Consider the following 23,869-nt stretch of genomic DNA (forward strand, 5'->3'; position numbering starts at 1 on the left):
GGTGGACAAGGGCACAAGAGAGTCATTTCTTCTTGGTTCTGTCCCAGAAACAGTTATAGGGCAGTATCCAAATAAAGTTGTACCCTATAAAAGTTGTAATAACTTCTGTCTGTCAACTTAGCTTTACGGTCACACACAGGACTTGGGGGATGAGGTCCACAATGAAAATGATTTGAGGGCGGGTGACCTTAGACTATAATAATGCTCAGCTCTTAACTATGCCTCCAGCACAGCAGGGGCCTAACACAGTGGGGCTGGCCTTTCCCGCTCTCATTCTTGAGGCCTCATGCCAACCAAGGAACATGAAGGAAGATGATGATACCCCCAAAGTTTACCTCGGTGACTTTCACAAAAGCTGAACAATCGCTCACTATATTTCCATGAGTGATCAGTGCTCCTTTGGGGTTGCCTGAGGAACACACAGGAGCAAAACAAAGTTAAAGAAAGTCCATCCAAAAGTGAACGAAATTAAGGAAGCCCAGAACCCTATGTAATTGGGTTATGCCTCTAGCATTAGGTGCACCCAGGAGAGCCAAATGCAAAATGACCTTACATTCTGGAAAAATCTGCCATCCTTTATGTGAAACTTCTTATCATGAACAACCTTTACTAACACGGGTGACTTTTAGAAGGCATGTAAGAAAATGCAGGAATTTTATTTCTGGAAATCAAATGTTGGTTTGTCCCAGGAAATAGGGGAATCTACCGTCCGCTCCCATAAACATCTGAGGAAGTGCACAGCACACTCAGATTCCAAGGTCAGATACAGTGACGGGGAAGAATGCTCGAACCCCTATGTCCCCTATGTGCTTTCGGACCATCTGTACCTCAACTAAGTCCCACGTCACCCGCCATCCAAGTAAGGGGGAGGGTATGGGGGACACACCTCCAGACACCACTCAGAAGCGACTGCATTTCAAAACTTACCTGTAGTTCCACTGGTGAAACAAATGACTGCAAGATCTTCAGGTGCTGGAGGCTACAGGACATTTAAAAACAAAAACAAAAAACAAAAAGAAACCACACACAACCAAGGTGGTGTAAGTCAGAACCGAAAAGAAAACTATAAGCCATAAGCTAACCCCCAAGATCTGTACTAGTCTCAGAGACAACTAGATATTGGAAGAGCTGAAGCAGAGGGCTGACAGGATGAACTTACCTTGGGCCTCTGTCTGTTGGCTCTTCCCAGGTCCTAAATGAGAAGAGAAAAAAAAAAAAATCCTAAATGGGAACATTTTCTAAAAGTAAAGAAGAAGGTGACATCCAATCACTTCAAGCCAACCTCACTGTGGGATTCACTTATCACTGGCCCAAAGACAGTACACATTTCAAATGAAAGAAATGGGCAGTTTTAACCAACCTAAAGCGATATATTTAGGCATTGTCTTCAGACGCCATTTTCCAGTTGTCTTCGCTCATATATAAAACCGTATAAATGGTATGAGGACTAATCTCTGAAACAGGATTTACTCAAAAGACAGGAATCAGAGTCTTTGACTATGGATTTCTTGCCCCCACTCCCACTCCCCTTATGGTCTTTAGCAAAGCCTGGCTCTTAACCAACGTCAAACCATAATCTTAACCCAAGAACTGAAGATGTTCTGTACCCTCCCGCAGTCACCCAATTCTGGGTAACTGGCATCTTCTTCAGTCTAGAGAGAATAATCCATCTCTCGTAGAAGAAATGCTAGAGGCTCAAATAGCTGTACTCCCCACATGGAGTGGATTAAAAAAAAAAAAGATTTTGGAACCTCCAATTACAAACCAGTCCTCTTGAATGGTCATAAAGAGTGGCAGGTTCATTTCCAAGGGGCACATTGCCCAGCGGCTAGCTCCCGTCACTACCAGGGGTCATTTGGACGTTGTTCAGTTCACTGCAACACAGGCATCTCGGTGGCCACTTTAATTAGTTATTAATTTCTCTAATGAACCATTTATATTCTTTTCCTATTAAAACTGAATGGTCTGAATGAGCACATGGAGTGAGCATGCCTAGAATTAAGTGGAAATCTGATGAGTGCACTCAGGATTCAGGGAGTTTCTGCCCAGCGTATGGCTTTAAACTGTTTTTAATCTTAATTACGTTTTAAATTATATCAGAGACAGACCACTGATTCAAAACAGGAACAGTAAAGTCAAACCAAGAGCTGAAGCAATGGTAATTTCATTTTTTTCCCCAAAGGAATCTTCATCAGACACAAATCTCCATTCATCTGTTCAAAATTCTTACATAACTTCAACAGTTACATGCGATTTGGCTTTTAATTTATCAGGAATAAACGTTATCCAAATGACTGCCCTATGGGACAAGAAAGCCCAGAGCCTCAAACCTGTCTAAGGACATTATGTAGAAGAGAGTACGGCAACCATAAAAATGAAAGAGTTGTTGCCATCTTTAAGCTCCAAATGCCAAAAACAAAAAACAAAAAAACTTAAATCAGAAGAAAATCCAAATTCCAGTTAATGATTAGCATGTGGAAGTATTTAGGGGTGATAAAAACTGCAACTTAAAGAAAATGCATTAAAAAAATAGATTCAGGAATGAATGGAGGGACGGAGTGATGGATATGTAGGGGATGAAGCAAATATATTAAAACACTCGCTGTGGGATGCTTGGGGGCTGTGCAGTAGTCTACTGACCAATTCTTCCAACTTGTTTGCATGTTTGAAAATTTTCATAATGAAGTATCAAAAAAAGCAAAAATTCCAATATTTCTCTTTTTGATCCTATAAAACTGTTAATATAAACTTGATCACAGGACCAGCCATAAAGCCAGTTTTACATCCACTTCTTGGAAATTAACCTTTGGCTTACCAAATTTTTAAAGACCGAGTATGAATTACATTACACAGGGAAGTATAGAACGCCTTTTATAAAATGAAGCCTTTAATATAAATTTTATATTACAATCTTCATTTACCTAAATTTTTTCATCATAAAATTACTACATCGTAGAGGCATCGAAAAACACCCCAAATTCCTGTGTGTACGTGTGTGTGTGTGTGCATGTTTGTGTGGTGGGGTCACGGAGAAAGAGGAAAGATGGGGGAAATTATGGCATTATCGTGAACGGCAATCACAAGTGCAGAAGCAAACGTGCGAGAACGCTCGGTAAAAAGCCAGCTTGCCCCATTGAACAGTATGGCATATGCGTTCTTACAGACTCAGCTTCTCTGCTACTGTGTGTGTGTACACATGTGTGTAAGTATGTACACGTATAAGGACTCTGTTAGAACAAATTACAGTTTCCCTATGAAGGCTAAGTTCCTCCAGAAAGTGATGACACAGATCCTTGTTTGTAGCCTCCAAGGAGAACCATAAGTAAAATAAAACCCTATTTATAACAGTTCCAGGGAAATATTTATAACATTTTCGGAAGGAGAACAACTTACTACTGCATGTAGCCTGGGATATGTCCCTGACAAGATCCTCCTCTTACCAGCTCCTTGGGATTAAACTCTAATCCAAATCCTACTGGAGAATCAGCTTTTTACACGATGCGATGTCAAACAACTGATTTAAATATGGGCCCTGCTCATTTTCCTAGCACGGTTACCTTGAAAGTTTTGATTAACGTGAATCTTAAGAAATTCAATATAAAAATAAACCAAATCCGACATCTATGCTGGGAATTCACCAGGATGCTACAAAAGGAACTTGGGAAACAAAATAACGAGGCGGATTGCTGTGGCTGGCTCTGTTTTAGAAACAAAGCAGTGAGTAAATGGCATGGAAGCCTTAAAAGGACATCCAACCACTTAAATCTCTGCCTGAACTGAAAATCCGCCTTTCTCCCAAATACCGTGTGGCCTGTCAGTAGTCTAGAATAAATGTGTGGGCACTGCAACTTGTTTTACAAGAGCACTTTCTGTGTGATGGATTCACAGTGGGACACGCACGTAGAATTCTTTCCAGTTAAGGAGACAGGAATTTCCACTCTGGGTCTTTTATGGTTGTTGAGATGACCAAGCAGAGTTAGGATTTCCACATTTGAACCAAAATGGCCCCAGGGACACCTGTCAGAGGAATGGGCAGGATGACTCACCTCCAACGCCTTCATACTGATGATTTCCACGCCACATCTTTTGCCTCGTTCCAACAGATCGATGCCATAGGAGTCCATGAGGACGATGGTTTTAATGCATGGTGTTAACTTGTTTTCTACACTGTCTAATAAGAGGTTGGCCTTCTCTGGCTTGTCAACAAAAACCAGAGAGAGTTCAGCTGGGAAGGAAGAGATACAATGAAGAATGAGCTCTGAGATATTAAAAACCTAACCGTGTCATATCTGACACCAGGTTATTTTAAGGACTACAGTCTTTGAATAGAAAGAATTGTGTGCATTTAAACAAAATCCTGGGGATGCCTGGGTGGCTCAGTCGGTGAAGTGTCTACCTTCGGCTCAGGTCACGATCCAGGGGTCCTGGGATCGAGCCCGATGATGGCTCCTGCTCAGAGAGGAGTCGGCTTCTCCCTCTCCCTCTGCCCCTCCCCCCATTCTTATGTTCTCTCTCTCTCTCTCTTCCCCTCTTTCTCTCAAATGAATAAGCAAATTCTTAAAAAAACAAACAAACATAAAATCCCTATCAAATCAAATATAACCCAACATAAAGCCACCAAAGTGAGCTGATAACCAGGCCAACGTCCACCCAAAGACCACAGACCTACCTTTGTTGACTATGTAGGTGATTGCTTCTGTTCCAAGGGTATCATAGAGGGGAACAACCACCATAGAGTAAGCAAAACATCCTTGTTCAATGATCACCCACTAGATGACCAGTAAAGGTTGGGGAGAGAAAAACGAGATGTCATCATGGAACTAATTCAAGGAGAACAACACTCTAGAGAGATTCAAAGTGGAAACACTAGACGTGGCAAAATTCACATTTGTGTGTCTGCTACTATGTGCCAGGCACCCTGAGGGACTCATCGTGCGAACAAAACACCTGCTCCCTTCTAAGAAGGAAAGAGCAATTTGCTGGGAGAACTGATGCAAATATACGAAAAGATAATTAACAATACAAGAGAGTGACCGACTCGGACACGAGGGAGCCCATGGTAGGCCACCTTCGTGGGGGTGGTAACTGAGCTCAACCCTTTACCGGGGCAGCACAGTTTGGATGGAGAGAAAAGCAAGGAGACTCCACTAGTGGGGACCGCATGATCGAGAGCAGGGAAGAGGTGGGAAGGACCCTGGCCGGCGTGGGTGGCCCAGCAGGCAAGGCTGCGGTGCGACTTGGGAGGGGCCTGGTTCCATTCCCCAGGGAACGCACAGCCACGGAGGGCTCCTCAGCACAGCAGAGGCCCTGGGGTCTGCGGATCAGCCAGGCGGCTGTGTGCAGTAGGATCTGGAAACTGAGGAAGGAGGGACACACGCTTGTGTAACAGGAAAAATATTCTGGCGACATCTCCCCGGAGAAGTGATACAGGAAAGACATGATAAGGTAACTGGTCACCTTGCCTCTAATCTCATCGGCCATGTGGCAACTACTCTGCCTTCCGGGCTGACACAGTGAGGTCAGCCTTTCACTTAAAATCCCTGGCCGCCCCATCACCTCCAGCTGGAATCCTCGAATCCCTTGCGGCCCGCCAACACACGGCACAGATACAGACAGAGCTGCTGTGGGAAAGGAGCATGGCGCTTAAGTTTGCTTGGCCCCGAACTACTTTTCCCCCTTTTCTTTCCCAGCACCAGTTCCAAGCTACAGATGTGGAGGTCAGGTCCGAGCTTCTCAGCAGGGTTGTATGGTACATGTGCTCCTGTCTTTCCTGCCCCTCCAAGCTCTACCATAAGAAAATGCCTCTTTCCCCAACACAGACATGCTGCTTGATACAAACATGTGGTTGTTCCTGACATTCCCTTGGCTCCCCCACCCTCAGATACTTCAACACTCCACTGGGAGGCCACCTCTAGGAAGTCCTCCTTGACTGAGCTCCCATAATCCTTTTTCCCTGTGTCCACCCTTACCATGCTACAGAGAAAGCAGGAGCTTATGGGCCGGTCTTCCAAGTCACCGTTGTACTTTGGTACCTCGCAGTGCCTGGCATATAGTAGGTGCTCAGTAAACATTTATTAAACTAGCTGATACATACAGGAAGGGGCTTACTCTGTGAAGTAAGGAATACCTGTCCTCGTGATCGACTCATTATAAAATTCCACTCACGCAAAAATCTGGGCTGTGTTCCCTTGCATGAGTTTTACTTGAAATGAAAGAAACTAAATTTCACGAGCCTGGTCACCATCCAGCTGTGGAAAATGCTGTTTTTCTCTTACCAATACATAAAACTGTAGGAAACCATCCTCATTTATACAACGGTCGGTAGCACAGGGATGGAGCCCACATGTCTTTTGGACACAGGAACCAATCCAACTTCTTCAAGCTCAGTGCCTGAATTTTTCCCAGCCAAGTTATGCCATTAATCTGTTCACAAATGCCATAAGCAACAGCTCCAAAAGGGCTTCTCATTTAATGCAAGGGTCTGCAGAAGCACCAGACAGTGCACTTGACAGCCAGCCAGACAGACAGACCACACACCCACACTAAGGCTGACTCATGGTCAAGGCATACCCATGGTATTTTTCCCCGCTGCCCATGGTAGTTTCAACTTTGTAATCTGATCAGAGGGCAAGCTCCTACCTTTCAGAGAGCAAAGAGGAGAGTCTGCAACTGACAAAGATGTGTCATGCTATTCTTCTAATCACAGACATAAGCCTTAAGGTAAGACGATTCTTTGTGAGCTACTTGTTCTAGCAACTTCTCTGTTAAGTTTTTGTTTGGAAACTGGTTTTAAAAAAACAAAAACCAATAATTCAAAAAGTGATTTTCTTTTCCCCTGCACTTAAGGTCAAGGACGCCCTGGCTCGGGTTTTTGTATGCGGCACTTTTCAAAAAAAATTTTATATATTTTTATTTAAATTCAATTAAAACATAGTGTTTGTTAATATAACATATAATAATTGCTAATAACGTTAATGTTTCAGAGGTAGAGGTCAGTGATGCATCAGTCTTATACAACATCCACTGCTCATTACGTCCCATGCCCTCCTTAATGTCCATCAGCCAGTTACTTCTTCCCCTCACTATTCTCCCCTCCAGCAACCCTCAGTGTGTTTCCTATGCTTCAGAGTCTCCTGTGGTTTGTCTCCCTCTCTGATTTCATCCCCTATGATCCTGTCTTGTTTCTTGAATTCCACATATGAGTGAGATCATAAGATAACTGCGTCACTTTCTAAGGAATAACACAGAGACATATTCTCAGTAGAGATCAGAGCACAAAATCAGGTCCTGAGCAAAAGCAGGTATGAATTCCCAACGGCTCTTCCATCCAAAACTCTCAACACCACTCAGAATTGTCTCATGGTCAATACCTCAGGTCTGTTCTGAGCGAAGATGCCAATGAACTGATCCGGGGAAGGCTTGAAGCCCTTCTGGAGGAGCGCTGAGCCCACACACTCGGCTATCTCGGCAACCTAGAATGGGGAGGACAGACATCAGGAGCCGGGTGAGGCCCAGCGCAAGGAACAGAGCTCACCAGGTGATGGCCGAGCCTGACACCTTGGCCAGCGAGCAGGAGCACATGATGAGGAGAGCCGGAGCAAACAGGCATTCCCTTAGCTCTACATGTTTGTAAAACCAAGGCATGATTCGCCGGATCTCACTCTTAAGGGAATTGATCAGAGGGCCTCCTCCTAGAAAGCAGACAAATCGGATCCCGACAGCTGTGGGCCACAGATCGCTGGATGTTAGGCCTTCTGAGACATTTCAATTTCACACTTTACTTTCATAAAATTATAAAACTATAATTTCATAAAATTATAAATAATACAAGGACACAGAATTATTATTATTATTATTATTGTGACCATCTGGAGTTATAAAGAGCAGCAAAGCAGCCCAAACTTGTCACTCTCTATAAAAGCAGAAATAACAAGGTTGGGGGACACCCTCCTTCAAAAAACTTATAAAAATTTTATATAAAATAAATAGATAAGAAAATAAATACTCTTATTGCAAGTAAAACTAGGAAGATTCATAAAAATTAGGTAGGACTCTAAACCTGCCCCCATCCTCTCCCTATTTCTATCCCAAAGTAACTAAAAAAAATTGGTTTTAATCTTCAAATTTGGATTATTTTCCTGATTCTCAGTTGGTGGCTTCTCAAGAGCACTTGGAAATCACACCCACGCCCGTGGGATAAAGCCACACCTATTCTGGCCCAGAACTCTGTTTGTCCTGGCACATGGCGCCACCGTGCTCTGCCTATGGGGACGAAAGCTGACACAGGTGAGGTGACAGCAAGAATGATATGAATATGCTTATTGTTTTTGTACCCACAGCCTGTTTCACAACCTCTGCTCGCATGTCAGGGATGGGAGCCCATGAAACGCCACCGTGGTTGGCAGAGAGTATCAGGATAAACCGCAGGCATTTCTAGCTCTAGACAGAGGCTCCGTACGTTTGTTTGGGAAACCTCAAAGGGACTCCTAGCCCCACAAAAGTCAGAGTCACTAAGCTAATGAAAAGGCTTGAAGGTAAAAATCCAGAGTTGGCTTCTCTGGGTCTAGTTTTAGGTCTTCACCAGCCTCGGGCTGAAATGTACCAAACACAGATGAATGTCTTCAGAAACCGCAGCGATTTTTCAATCTGCCTCGAAAAAATCCAATCGGCCGAGGACTTGCCTTCTCTGCCTTCCGGCTGGCATACAACAAAAGGGATCAGACAGCACTGGGGGGATCTGTGAGGCCTGAGGCCCACCATGCAACACTGTGTGTCCAACGCAATCAACTGTTTACATACCACGTGGGAAAATGAGGAAGCTCAGCAACTGCTTTTATCTGGGCTCTGGTAAAGCAAAAGGAAAGCGGCGAATTCCCTCTGGCCCCCAGGGCTACACAGCGCATCACTCCTTCCACAAGGAAGGTACGCGGAGCTATTCTGCCGCTCTGCTCTCCGTCAAGAGCTACACAAGCAAAGCCTTTTGCATTTCATTCATCCTCAGGAGAGGGAAGGGGAAGAAAACACAGTGTGTGTCTCCGTGTGGGCAGGGCTGGTGAGCACGAGACCCAGGCCGGCTTCGGGGCACCTCGTGACCATCCCCGGTCACATACACTCCAGCGTGTGCCAGCTGTCAGGGCGCCCTTCCCACGGAACGTGGAAGGAGGAAGCTCATTTGTAGTCATGAATGCCACAGGATGACCTGTTCCTACAGCAGGGAGCCATTTCCTGGACAGCCGTGCTGGAAACACAAGGCAGCAGACTGGACACTTCCCAGGGGCTCCTGTATACTCTTGGGGTCCTACTGCCACAGGGGAGAGAAGCAGGGGCTTCGAGATATCCTGTTATCATGATACAAATAAAAAGCAAAATCTTCCTGCTCTGCTTTCTGCCATCAGCAACTATTTAAACAGCAGCAGCTGTGAATCAACGGGGCCTACAGAGGGACAAGAATAAATCCACCGCGATCCCAGCTTCCTTTGTGCTGATACAGTAATGCAGGTGTCACCTCTAAACATCTTTACCACTCACTACGGCTGCCCTGGGGTTCCATGTCACACCAGTCCCCAGTGGGTCAGGTTACCTAGACCAGAAGACGTGGATCTCACTTCCAGTCCCATTTTTGCCACTGACCAACTGTGACCTTGGGCGAGTCCCATCCTTTCCTAGGAGGGGCTGTTTTGTCATCTTTAAAATGAGAGAGTTGCTCTATATTGGGGCTTCTAAACGTCTCTAGCACCCCATAAGGCAGAAGAGAGCTTCTATCCCCTCACGGGCTTTGGGAGAGAGTCACCTGCTTCGAGCACATTTCTAGAATATTATCTTGGAATTATATTCTGCTCTACGGTGCGCCCACTTAAGTTCTACAAGAAAGTGCTTTTGAACCACCAATGAAGTGACTTAACCATTTTTTCCCAAATCTTTGTGTAAAACTTCTCCCTTCGGAGGCTGCACATAAACCCCAGAGCTCTGGGCTAGCCCAGCGCACAGATCCTGGAGTAAGCTTTCAGTCCTCACAGTCAGTAGCTCCAAGAACAGACAGATTTCAGCTCAGTGTACGTGAGGACCCAAAGAGCCAGAAAACTCACCTGTTTGTATGAAAGCCATTCGTAGGGCTGGTCTGGCTTCCGAGAGCCTAAACAAGGGCCGTTATCTAAAAAAAGGAAAAAAGAATGAAAAAACAAAAAATGGGTTTAACGTGCATAAATATTCTAACTGGTACCCGACTTTATTCTATAAAGTATCCGCAGACTTTGGTCCCCAGATTGGAAATAAGAAGGAGTTCAGATTAGAAATGTGTTCTCCCAGGGTTCTGGTGTGATTTTTTGTTTGTTTGTTTCTATTTTGTTCCTTAAATGGGGCAGGAGAAGAGAAAAAGTAAGAGGATATGAGGCAGGGGTGCCAGGTGGCTCAGTCAGTTAAGCGTCTGCCTTTGGCTCAGGGGTCCTGGAATCCAGCCCTGCTTACCAGCGAGCCTGCTTCTCCCTCTGCCCCTGCCACTCCCCCTGCCTGTGTTTTGTCTCTCGCTCACTCTCTCTCAAATAACTAAATAAAATATATATATTTTTAAAAAGATATGAGGCAAATACAATTTTTAAGGATACTCAATTTGTGAATTCTTCATATCCTATTGGTTTAGAAAGGAGTCAACAGCTGCTTGGTTAAAAAAAAAAAAATCCTAGTGTAGGTTTCAGAAGAATCCCTCAAAATTTCAGAAGTGTAAAGCATTCTAACTCAGAATGTAAAAAAGAAAATGTGACTCTTAAATGCCCAAATTCTGATGACCTGGAATGTACTTACATGGGTGAAGCCTTACTGGCAGAGAAACAAAATGAGGAAAAGATACAAAATAAAGAGAAAATAAGGTGGGGTATTTGCGAAAGCAAAAAATTAAGAACTATCAGGATGTGTCCTGATTCTAACTTGGGTACTGAATAGGCAGAGAGCAAGAAAACTCATATTACGTATTCCTGCTAAGGGCTAGTACAGTAAAAAGTACCACTGAGATCATTTATATTTGGAATCATGGGAGTTTCCTTCTACAGATCGACCCCAAGCTCACTTTACGCTCAGTTTGTAACTGTTGAAGACAAAGCAATGTCCAGCTAAAGGGAAAAAAAAAAAAGAAAGAAAACGAAGAGAAAAAGCTGCCATGTTCAGATGATGAGAGCTGACCACAGAACTAACTAGAAACACAGACTCTGTGTTAAGCCGGGCCTCATAGCTCCTTCTACAGGGCTTTTTTTTTTTTTTTTTGGTCATCTCCCCTCTGGAACAGGGGACCTGCATTTCTGTTTTGAGACTACAACGTATACGGCTGCCCCATTCTGGGTTTGAGTGTCAGCTGAGGTGTCCCGATTTGGTTTGGGGGCCTGGAGGATGGCAGAAAGGCTGAGCCTAGCCCCATCTGCAGCCCTGACGAGGCCGGGCCCACGAGGCAGAGTCACGCCCTGGAGAGGGGGAGTGGGATGCGTGACAGGTCAATCCTGAGGACAGGGAGGACCCGGGCTGACCAAGTCACTGCTTCACATTGATTTCTGCTGTCTCTACTGCAGCCTTAAGGAACACAGAAAAGAGCACTAGGGTCCTCCTTCTCAGACCCTCTGCCATTCACAGGGGCTGTGATAAAGGCCAAGCCGGACATCACAAGTTCCACCAGAAGTTGTTTTCAGACACACGCCATATGAAATAATGTTATGTTATTCTCCCAGAACAGGGATTGGCAGTGTATGTAAGCAGTGGCCAAATCAAGCCTGCCACCTGTTTTTGTGAAGACAGTCTTACTGGAGCACAGCCTCACTGGCTCATTTACATATTATCTAAGACCTTCAGCAGAGCAGGCTTGACAGAGACCACGTGATCCCAAGAGCCTACATATTCACTATCTGGCCCTTTCCAGAAAAGGTTTATAGACCCCAGCTCCAGGACAGTGGGAACTTAAAAAAATACCATACCCGGGCCCTACTAACAACAAAAAATTTTAATTCTTTTTTAAAAAAATTTTAAACTCAGTTAATTAACATGTAATGTATGATTTGTTTCAGGGGTAGAGGTCTGTGATTTACCAGTCTTTTTCTTTTTTTTTTTTTTTAAGATTTTATTTATTTATTTAATTTTTCTTTGTTTTAGATTTTCTTTATTTATTTGACAGACAGAGATCACAAGTAGGCAGAGAGGAAGGCAGAGAGAGAGGAAGAAGCAGGCTCCCTGCTGAGCAGAGTGCCCAATGTGGGGCTCGATCCCAGGACTCTGGGATCATGACCTGAGCCGAAGGCAGAGGCTTTAGCCCATTGAGCCACCCAGGCGCCCCTCATCGGTCTTATATAATGCCCAGTACTCATTATAACACATACCCTCCCCAATGTCCATCACCCAGCCCAATTTTTTATATAATTGGACGGGGATGGGGCCTGGGCAATACTGCTGTGCAGCCAGAGACGAGAATCCACAGGTTCGCAGACAGAGCCCTCCTCTTACAAGTGGCTCCCTGTGTACAGTCTGAAAAGACGAGCTTTTAAAAACTCCATGCCGGCTTCTCCTTTCATTCAATAAACTCCCAACTACCTTATCTAGATGCTGGTGTTTACTCTCCTATAAAGCCTTCGTCGTATGGTAGTCTAGGAAAATTAAAGCTTAGAATAAGGATGCCTGGGTGGCTCAGATGGTTAAGCGTCTGCCTTCGGCTCAGGCAGGGTCATGGGATCAAGCCCCATGTCAGGCTCTCTGCTTAGCAGGGAGTCTGCTTCTCCCTCTCCCTCTGCCTGCTGCTCCCCCTCCCTCAAATAAATAAATAAAATCTTTTTAAAAAAATACTTAAAAAAAAAAGGGCTTAGAATAAAAAAGCTTCCCTGGCGGGGCTTAGAAGGCAAAAGTGACCTGCAAAGCAGCTTCCTTCAATCAGTATAGATTAAGAAGAGTGAACTTTGTTTTCTTCAACTTCTCTGTAACAGTCACATAAGATTTTCATTTTCTAAGTAGAGAAAGTGACCAAAAAATTCTTGAAAAGTTACTGTCTTGAGGTCAGAGGAGAGTCAGAAGGATAATGTAAGTCACCGTACTACCAGGATGAATTCATTCTCTGCTCACACTGAGAAAAATGAAAGCATTTCTACACGTGACTTTGTGGTAGTGGTAAAGATTCTATATACATATGTACACATCTATAAATATACAAATATTTAATATACAAATATTTTGAAGTGGCTGTATGGAATGACCCACCCTGACCCTGACACTATATTTGAACAAGTTCAAAATATAGAAGTAAATTGGCTTTCCCTTTAGAGTGGGGCTTAATGAATCTTCTACAGGAATGCTGGGTCAAAAACGCATTAGAGCCATCCAGCGTTACCAGTAGCCAGTAAAAAACAGGGCACTTTTTTTTTTTTAAAGATTTTATTTATTTATTTGACAGATCACAAGTAGACAGAGAGGCAGGCAGAGAGAGAGAGAGAGGGAAGCAGACTCCCCGCTGAGCAGAGTCCGATGTGGGACTTGATCCCAGGACCCTGAGATCATGACCTGAGCCGAAGGCAGCGGCTTAACCCACTGAACCACCCAGGTGTCCCAAAAAAACAGGGCACTTCTGAGCACGTATTATCTGCAACACATTGTGGGGCCAGAGACGGCAATAGCACGCAGTCCCTCACTGTCAGCCGACTCCAGTCTAGCTAATTGTGGCAAAAATAAAAGCTAGCCATCAAAAGATTTAAACGACAAACCATGAATCCTGGAGACCATTTCTACAGAGTAACCTGGAACAAGCCAAAACGAAGAGGTGAAAACACAAAGAGGGATGCGGCCAGCTGGGGAAACATTAATGGAGCACCTACTGTTTGCCAGGCCGTGTGCCAGTGTCGAGAGAAGAGACAGCTGCCCTGCTCAAGGAGCCCTGGTGAGTGGGACAGAACAGCAGGCGAGTGCCTCGGCTCCCTGGAGGACGATTACAGAAATAGGTACAAGATGCTGGGGGGGAAACACCTCACCTAGAGGCAGGAGATGAAAAGGAAAGACTAGAGCAGTAGCACAGAAAAGGGAGAAATGGAACAGGCGCTGTAGAGGGCCAGTAAACAAGAGATAAGCCCACGAAGGCGTGGGGTTATGAGAAAGGGGAGAGGGGTGCTGGTTTTGCAAGAGGTTTGGTGTAAACTTGAGAAGACTCTATCTGGAGCCTTGCAGGGAGAGAGGCCAGAAAGGCAGGCAGGAGCCGTGGAGCGCGGGCTGGGTTTCTCCAGCCACCGTTAGTGTGGGAGCGTGTCCCGTGAGTCACACTTGCAAAGGCTCTCCTAGAACACTACTTCCTTGGGATGTCAGTGTTTATTTCTCAAAATATGGGTCTCGTGGTCAAGTAAGTTTGAAAATGTTGGATCGGGCCCCATTAAACCTTTTGACCTCAGGAAATGTCCGCGCCCAATAATGAGCTAATCTCTGTGAGACTCTGCATAAAATCCAGGACACGCCGAAAACCTATTTGAGCAGCCAGAGGGGCTCGTGTGCTTTGGGGTTCACTCTTGAGATGGTATGGGAGGAGGCAGGGGACTTGAACAGGTGGAAGGAGATAGAAGATGAGCGCAAATACGACTTCCTCAAGAGAGACCGCTTGTTCTCAGTGAAAATCACTGAACATTAGTCACACAAGTGCAGCAAATGCTTACTTGAAATCTGGATGCCTCTCTGGAAGCCTTCGTACAAAGTTCTGACATCTTCGTAGAAATACACCAAGGGCTCATCGCTATCCAGCAGCGGGGATCTCCGAGCGCCATCGCTACCCTGTGCAAAGAGACACAGACGCAGGAGCACGTTAGGGGAAAACATTAAAAATAAAAAGCCTAACATGAGTGCCCACTAGGCCCTCCAAGGGACCCCTGTGGGGTCGTTGCTCAGTATTTGTGGAACTAATGGAAGTGCAGGATTTGCTAAAAGAAGTCATTTGCCTGGGGTAAAGTGCAGCAGGCTTCAGAGAATCAAGGCTAAGACCAAACGGCCATCAGAGGTGCCCATCTCTGAGCAGGGGTCTGGCCAGATAAGGGGAAGAGAACAGAACTGGAAATGTGCCACCACCACCACACAAGCCTCTACTATCAACCTCACGGGGGACGGAGCTTGCATCAGCTCTCAAGGAAATGACAGGCCGTTTGCTTTTACTTCCATCCTGTGTATTCCTTTTGAGATGATTTCCACTGTTTGATCCCCGTGTCCACAGCAGTATAACCTGGGAGGAACTTCTGATTTTCCAGGGAAATCAGACGAAGACAAAGGAACTTCTGGTACTACAGGAAAGGACCATTCACAAGTGGGAGAGACTGTTTCTAGCGTGAGGTTTGAAGAAAGCAGAGAGGAAAGCCTTCACGAGAAAGGAGCAAAGGGCTGGGTCTCAGACAGCACAGTTGCTGATGGAGACACCAGAAGCATTCCAGGGGAAGAACCAACATGGAGAGCCTTCGTAGGTCATGACCTCCAGACAGACTTTGGTGGATCCTTTTTCTTCTTCTTCTTCTGTTTTTTTGTTTTTTTTTTTTAAGATTTTATTTATTCATTTAACAGAGAGAGCAAGCGAGCAAGAGAGGGAACACAAGCAGGGAGAAACAGGCTTCCCACCAAGCAGGAAGCCCCAGGTGGGGCTCGATCCCAGGACCCCGGGATCATGACCCGAGCTGAAGAACAGACTGAGCCATCCAGGTGCCCCTGTTTTTTGTTTGATTGTTTATTTGGGTTTTTTTTTTTTTTTTTTTAGGATTTCGGTAGGATTCTTCCTATCTCCTGTAAGCTCTCCCCCCAACCAGTTTATCATATATGTACTTCAAAAAAAAAAAAAAAAAAACAGTACAGAAGTATATTAAGAAAAAAAAATGACTAGCCCCTATTATCAGTTCGATGAGTTCTTTCCAGACTTTTTTCTTTGCTTTACATAAGTTTATATAAACTCTTTCATTATCTACTAGGTACTAAATATGTGTTTGACACTTGACCTAATGCAGCAAATCGTTTTGTGGGATAAATATCACCCGATGATATATTTGACTCATCAGCACAGTCTATCTTGGCAGACGCCTGCTAACACCTGTGGCCATGATTCCAAACGTGATTATTAATTACAACACACTACTTAATAAAGCAGAGAAGTTATTTTCTGTGTGTACTATGGTGGGAAAATCTCTGTTCCGTAGAATCATGCATCATGACGACCTAATCTCTGAGTCTGTTTGCTTGTCTGCAAAACGGGGATCCCATGTGTCCGTGTCCAGGGTTATCTTCAGCTAAACAAAATTGGTCCTATAAAAGAGGGGTGTGTAGAATATGACTCAGACACCCTATAACAAGCCTTAACTACGAATGCCAGTCCTGCTTAGCCTGTATCTTTTCTCCAACAAATACTCTGATTAAAATTCAGAAGTAATTTTGTGGCTTTACAGTATGCATTGGAAGCCTTTTCAACCCAGGAAGGCACCCACCAAAAAGAGCCAGGGTACCACGGCTATGGTAGGAGAAAAAGGAGCAAGGGATGGAGTGACAGAAAACGGGAAGAACAGAGGTGTGCCTGGTGGAGAGGAGCAAAGAGCCACATATAACCACCTCCTGGCCACTGGCCCGGCCTGGCCCACTGCGCCTATCAAGCATGGCCAGGAGGCACAGGCAGCTTGGTGGCCCAGGTCCTCATGACCTCAGCTTAGGACAGGGCCTCCTACGCCTCCCATCCTGCCATGAATTCATGCGTGGTATCACTCGGGGGTCTCTCTGCAAAAGCAATCCTGCCCTCCCCAGCATTCCACTGAGAACTCTCACAGCTGTCAGTGGGGCAGAGGGGCAGCAGGGGAATAAGACAAAGAGCTTTCTCCGAAGGACCCCCACGTCTTATCCTTACATCCCCAGAAGTGCTCCACGGAGCACTGGCTGGGCAAAGAGCGTGCAGGAGGTCAGGATGAATGGACAGGAGTAGCCTGGAATCTTCAGATTCCTCGAGCCAAGGTCCCCCAAAGACCCTTCTAAGGAAAGCAAATTAGCTCACCCTTCCCTAGATCTACTGAATCAGAAACTCTGATCCAGCAGAGTGTGATCCAGCAGCTGTAGCAAGCCCTCCGGGGGATTCTGGTGCATGCTGGTGAGAACCACTCACTGGTCGCATTAAGGTACGCAGGGGAGTAGTGAAAATCGGAGCAATGCTTCAGAAAGAAAGCTACAAGAAGTGAGGCAGCAGCACGAAGAATGGGACGGAGGGCAAGGGACCAGAGAAAAATGTACTCATGTGGGCCTGGGTGAGGGCAGTGGCAAGTGGAAACCGGGAGAAGGGTGACACCAGAAGTAGGAAGGGTTAATGAATGGGATCTGCCCAGTCCCTGGTTCTAAAGGAGGAGGTCTAAAAATAGCAGTTCCATTTAATCAAAAATAGAAGACTGGGCATGGGGGCCAGGTTTGAGAAGAGAGTCCGTTTAGCTTTGGATATAGGGAGACCATATCCCTTTCAAGATAGTAGGTCAACCTCCCAACTCCTATTTTGAGAATCACTGGTCTGGAGGATAATTTGATGACAAACGTTTGGTTAAATACTTCTTTGGTTAAGGTTAATTTTTTGGTGGTACATAATCCTCAAAACTTTGAGAAACATGGAAGTAACAGAGCCAAATCCAAGTTAAAGAAGTTAATTGAAGACAAGATATTTATTCTTCTTCTTCTAATTAGCCATCAGAATACTTAGCAAAGGTTTGAAGATGAAACAATAAATGAGCTCTAGACCCCAAAGGCACACCATTTAAGGCATAGGTGAAACTAGGTAAAAAGTCACACTGTCACTTACTCGTAATATACTCTGTAATTTCAAAATTTCTGAGTGAAAGGGGAGGGGGGCACTGAGCAAGATCTGTGCTTTGCAATGTGTTGCTCTATGAAATGATCACACGTTCCCCTGAGGAATCACCATTTGTGAACAAAAATGCTATTTGTAAACACTGGGTGTTGGCAACCTTAATTATACCTACAAAGGGGAAAGGACTGCACTCGGGGTGTTGGGAATCAGGGCTGAAACTGAGCTCCAATGTCTATATGTGCTACAAACTCAAGCCATTTCAAAAGGAGGGCATTCCATTACTGGGTCATGCAAGGACATGTCGCTATTTCTAGGAACATTTACTTAAATGAAAAAAAAAAAAAATTCTGGACTTCTGATATAACCTACAGATGGAGGGTAGAGGCCGGGGTTTCAATTATTTCCAAGAAACAGGGAGAGCAGGGGTTCCTAGGAGGCTCAGTTGGTTTGGCATATGCCTTGTGCTCAGTAGTGATCCCAGGGTCCTGGGACTGAGCCCTGTGTCGGGCTCCCTGCTCAATGGGGGCCTGCTTCTCCCTCTCCCTCTCTCCCCAGCTTGTGTTCTCTTTCTCTCTCGAATAAATAAATAATTAATAAATAAATGAAAGGAAGGAAGGAAGAAACAGGGAGAGATAAGCAGACAACCCCAACTAAACGTACAGGAAATCAGTCAGTAAGATTATCAAGGAGGATTATGCTATACACTTCTTTAATGTGGTTTTAGAGTCTTCTAATTTAAAAAAAAATAGAGAAGGTCATGAGTCAAATACACTATGGACACATCAGTGGTCCTGAGTCCATTTGGCAACATCTCTATAAGCTAAGGTTCCTCTTGAGGTCAGTCTCCCCATGTGGGCTGAATTAGGAAATGAAAGTTCAAGTTCCACTTGGGGCCAGTAAGGGCAGGAGCACAGTGGATGTCTGCATATCTGTGGTTCCCAAGACCAGAACCTTTGCTTATACGGGCCCTTGCTCCCACTTTCTGAAAGTTCACTTTATGAAACTTGACTTTTATGAAAGACCCACAAGAGTACTACCTGTTTTCACCACCTGGACAAAATCCGAAGAGGAGTTTCATGTTTATGCAAAAAGGAGTTCTGCGTTTACATAGATCTTTTTGTAAAAGGGAAGTGGCATAACTGGAACTTCTGGAAAGTGGGGGACACTCTTGCTTTAGTCCCTTTAGGCTTACAAACGCTTTCACAGGGGCGCTCTACTTTTGGATACCAGGGGAAACCTGTATTTGATGAAAAGGACTCAAGATGGTAAGAGTCATTTTGTGCACGCTCATATTTAAATGCAAAAATGGAATTACAGGGGCACCTGGGGGCTCAGTGGGTTAAAGCCTCTGCCTTTGGCTCAGGTCATGATCCCAGGGTTCTGGGATCAAGCCCCATATGGGGCTCTCTGCTCAGCAGGGAGCCTGCTTCCCTTCCTCTCTCTCTGCCTGCCCCTCTGCCTACTTGTGATCTCTATCTGTCAAATGAATAAATAAAATCTTTTTTAAAAAAATGGAATTACATTCTTGTGGATTTCTGGGGGATAGAAAGATCCAGGCTTTGTAAACTGGTCTCGTTCATCTCAGTCTAGAAAATGGGTATCTGCAGGCCATGACAGTCAAGTTCCCTCTGTGTTACTATTGTTTACTCCTGCTGGGGCAGGGGGGCGGGGCGGACAGAAAGAGGAAGGGAGACAAGGGAGGGAAGGAGAACTACGTAACTTGTAAGGAAACTGTGGAAGACGTGGCTGGATTTTAATGTTAAATCCATCTCCAGGGGGAAAAAACAGCAGAATCACAGCCCTAGGGGCACGGGGTTTTTATGGGTTGTTGTTGGATTTTTGTTTATTCATTTATTTATTATTTTCTATTGCCAATATCCTCCATGTGAAACTTTCTTCCCAGCACTTACATTTTTACATGCCTCTTACCCTGCCCAGAGCATCACTGTCTTGCTTCGCAGGCACAAAAACCACTCTTACATCCAGTGACCTCTTAGAGAGACTTCCTGGCCATCAATTCTCAATCCCACCAACACTAGATCTTTGCTGTATGAACCAGGGCCTTTAAAGGGCAGCCGGATGGTGACCTTCCCACCTCAATTCCTGAACGCTAAAGACAGGACACACAAAAACACACCTAAACTCCCCGTGATATGCTGAGCTGTCTACATCCCAGCATAGCGGGGAACCATCAGGCTCACTGTTCATGTTCACCATTGAACAAACTGACTTCCCCAGATCCTTTACGCCCAGGGAGGAAAGAAAGGACAGAACCATCACGTCACCATCAGTGCTGGGTTTTGTCATCTGAGTGCAGGAACAATGGAAGCTAAGTGACTATTTCCTGAGCGCCTGCTACATGCCAGCCGCTCTGCAGGTGAGAAAGCAGCCCAAGGGCAAGGCTTTGGCCGGAAATGTCTTGGACCCAGCTCCATGGACATCTGGCATGGTAAGAAGATTCTGTGGGTCCCGAGCAGGTTCAAACTCACCCCCACACTACTCATCTCCATCTTCAAGGAGCCAGGTGGCCGACTCAGTTTTTTGGATCTTTAACACCTTCCCCTCATCCCAGAAGGGCTTCCATTTCACACCCCCCACCCAGTTTCCTACTTCCTGAGCCCCCAATTTCCCAAGCGAAGGATGTGCTTCCAGGGGGGTGGGGGATCTGGCACAGCCCTTGGAAACGATAGTTCTGTGCCCCAAGGCACATTTCAATGTCATCACAAGGGGACATCAGCCAACCACAGAAGGGAAAATAGCACCCTCCCACCTCCGTGAGAGGGAAGAAAGTCTGGAGCCACCAAACCCCAAACCCACAAACATACATTGTTCCAGCAGGACAAAACTGCCTGTAGCATCTCTATGTGCCCGCCATTTAGACATGCCAACCATTCCGCTCCGCTGTGGACTAATCGACAGGGAACCAGTGTCTACTTCTCATCCATGGCCGGCCTTCTAGACATGAAGTGTGAGAAGGAGGGAGTTCTGTCGAGAGGCTCGGAAAGTTTTCAGTTGTCATTTTTCATTTGGCGTGAGTTGTCCCGGCTATTTTTAAACTCAAATAAATATTCCAGCACACTCTTCTGTCATTTATGAATACACACGTTCCCTGCTCAAGGAAGCCTGTGAGAGGCGGCATCCTTTGCACAAAATCAAAGCACTTTGTCAGACCTGCTTGACCATACTCCTATTTAGTGAACAGTAGTAAGCGTTTACTGCCTGGTTAAATGGAACCGAGAAATAAATTTTTCTAAAACAATCATCTTTCTTTCTTTGAATTCCTAAAGGCAGCTACCCTCTGGGGCCTGGTCTTGGCATGGAGTCAGAAACTCTACCTTCAGTTCTCTGTCATGCCTGCCCTTGTCCGCAGCCCACTCGTCCGCCCACCGTGGCCCCATGACCAGCGCCTCTTCATTCAAATGACCAGTCACTTTCAATTAGCGGATGAGCCCAAAAACCTAGAGAAGCTCGGTGAAATGTCGTACGATGTGAGTCTAGCCAAGAAAAAAGTAACTAGCAAGGTTTTTCATACTTTGTTATTAAGAAGGCGTGGAGTCTTAGAAGACAGGCTAAAGTTACGGCAAGGCATGAAAATGCTGATGTTTGCATACCCCCAGGATGCTAGACCTAAATAAACACATCCCTTCCATCCACTCCCACTGCCCCAACGGCTAGGACCGCTTGCTAAAAATGCCCTCCGATGCCATAACGCTTTAGAAAAACGTGTTTGAAAACTCTCTGAGCACCAGAGCAGCCAAGTTGCTAGGGATAAGATTAAAAAGCCAAATCGTTAAAAAAAAGAAAAGCAAATCTTTGCATACGTCTTTAACCACATGCACAACGATTTTGCAGTCGGACCAGGGAAGCACAGGCAGTGGGGGAATGCTGACCGGACACCTGCAATTACACATGGCAGGTGAATGAAGGCTGGCACCCCCAAACAGGAATTCCCACAAGTACTACAGACCGGTATGACGCCAGCGCATTAAACCAGGAGATCCTCTGGGAGCCCCACCCGGACTTCTAGTCGACCATTCCAAGTGTCCTCCGGGATGAGAATTCTGTTTCTATTGAGGTTTCTAGTTACAGGTGACTGCAGAAACAGCTAGACTGTTGCTGATATTTCTCCCTTCCTCTTCCTGCTCCCCTGCCACCTGCCACCGGGTTCAAATTCGTGAGTCTGACACCCCCTGTTGCCGGTGCTCGGCCAAGGCCTCCAGGCGGGCGGCCATGGGTGCACCGTGGGAACGCACCCACCCTTCCCACGGCTCTTCCTGCTCTGGCCTGGCAGTGACCCCGCAGACCCTTCCTGCAGCTCTGCCTCCCGGCTGTGTTTGCCCCCTGCCCCACTGGACAACAGCGCCCCACTGGGAACCAGCCCCAGCCATTGCCATTCTTTGCCTTTTGTTTCTTCCAGCTTTACTGAGGTGTCCTCGATAAGCCCGCGAGGCCCCTGCACTGTGAAGATTCTCGCAATGGAGTCATTAACATCTCGTCACCTCACAGATGTATATTTTGTTTTCTTTTTTGGTGAAAACACTTGAGTCCTACTCTCTTAGCGACTCTCAGTTGTCCGGTGCAGTGTTCTCAGCCACGGTCGCCATGTTCTAGGCGAGCGCCTCAGACCTTGCTCACCGGGCAGCTGGAAGTTTGGGCCCTTTTCTCCCTATACTCCCACCTCCCGCCCCGGGGAAACCACCCTTCCTCCTCACTGCTTCTCTGAGTCAACTTCTTTGGGTCATTTTCACTCTCTGGATTGCCAATGTCATTCCCTCAGAGACAAGCAGTGTGTCTGTGCAGGTCCCACGTGAGTCATCGTCAAAACTTAAACCCACGCTATCTGCTGAGCGTGGCCTCCACAGGTCGGACATGTTCCCTTTGGTGCGCTCCTTTCAGAGTTCTGACGAACCAGAGCTCTGGCTTGAGGGCACAAGAACAAGCTGCTCATATTACTCTTGGCTTAAGGACGCTCCTTGCCCTCTGCCAGGGAGAGAAGAGGTCCTTGGCTGTTCTGCCCTCCACCCTGTAAGCTATGTGAGGCCAACAACCTCTTCTTCCCAGGGATGGTGCGCACATTGCTCGGCCAATGTTCGAGTGCTTCTGAATGGATGCCCGTCAGATAATGTCTCTGTGACTCACGGCAGACTAAATCCAGAGTGTCCCCTCCTCCGTAGGAGACCTTCTGGAGCACAGGACTAACACGCTAAGGCAAGCTGCTCACCGTATATAGCCCACCATGTGGACGGGCCGATCTCAAGCTTTCCCGCCAAAGGGGGGGAGCCAGCCAGCATGCGCCCGAATGTCAGGAGATCATCTGGTGTGAAAGTCATCCAACTCAGACAAGAAGACTGACACCCAAAGAACCGGTTCTGTATTGTGAAAGATAGGGAGCCACCCTGGAACCAAGGGGCCACAGCTAACAAGTTTAAACAGTGACTCTGTTACAGATTAATTGGTTTAGTTGCCTGAGGTGAATCTGAAACGAAGTCCTGATATTTTTAAAATGAAGTCTCAAAAAGCCTGGACCTGTGGGTATAAAAAAGTTTTGGGGGGCTGTCTGGGGTGGCTCAATTGGTTAAGTGTCTGCCTTCAGCTCGGGTCATGATCTCCGGATCCTGGGATCCAGACCAGCATCAGCTCCTTGCTCAGCATACAGTCTGCTTCTCCCTCCCCCTGTACCCTTCCCCTGCTGTGCACTCGCTTGCATAAATAAATAAAATCTTAAAAAAAAAAAAAAGTTTTTTGCATCCTACAATTTACTCCCTTCTTTAATATTTAAAAACAAAGCATATCACTTGGGTTTTCATTTTCATTTAAGTACACCCTAATCTAGCAGTAGTCACTCAAAATCTTTGCATGTGAATTTGATAAGTAAGCTATCTCAAGGCCTATAGGACATCTCTCACCAGTTAAAAGGAATTCTCATCTTCTTTCTTCTACCTCCTTCAGGAATTACAATGATTCCCTTTTATGCTTTGGGATGGTTTGTTGCCGCGATCCCTTAAACTCTGGTAGGTGGGCTTACGACCCAATCAGCACCAAGTTTTGCTCTGACCCCATCTATGTCCAACC

At 45.8% G+C, this 23,869-nt stretch overlaps 1 protein-coding gene across 3 annotated transcripts in view; it reads right to left on the reverse strand.

Moving 5' to 3' along the window:
• The window catches only part of ACSL1 (acyl-CoA synthetase long chain family member 1), a 63,314-nt gene that overhangs the window by 13,708 nt on the left and 25,737 nt on the right, over positions 1 to 23,869 (reverse strand). For all 3 annotated transcript variants that reach the window (XM_032869899.1, XM_032869898.1, XM_032869897.1), the window contains exons 3-10: positions 14,652 to 14,766; positions 10,086 to 10,150; positions 7,371 to 7,472; positions 4,670 to 4,769; positions 4,047 to 4,225; positions 1,160 to 1,192; positions 928 to 979; positions 336 to 409 (exon numbers count right to left, since the gene is read on the reverse strand). In XM_032869899.1, the coding sequence (XP_032725790.1) occupies positions 336 to 409; positions 928 to 979; positions 1,160 to 1,192; positions 4,047 to 4,225; positions 4,670 to 4,769; positions 7,371 to 7,472; positions 10,086 to 10,150; positions 14,652 to 14,766 (720 nt within the window). The remainder of the gene's footprint in view (positions 1 to 335; positions 410 to 927; positions 980 to 1,159; positions 1,193 to 4,046; positions 4,226 to 4,669; positions 4,770 to 7,370; positions 7,473 to 10,085; positions 10,151 to 14,651; positions 14,767 to 23,869) is intronic.

The sequence above is a fragment of the Lontra canadensis genome, unplaced genomic scaffold, assembly GCF_010015895.1.
Source record: "Lontra canadensis isolate GAN:19392208 unplaced genomic scaffold, GSC_riverotter_1.0 scaffold39, whole genome shotgun sequence".
Lineage (NCBI taxonomy): Eukaryota > Metazoa > Chordata > Mammalia > Carnivora > Mustelidae > Lontra > Lontra canadensis.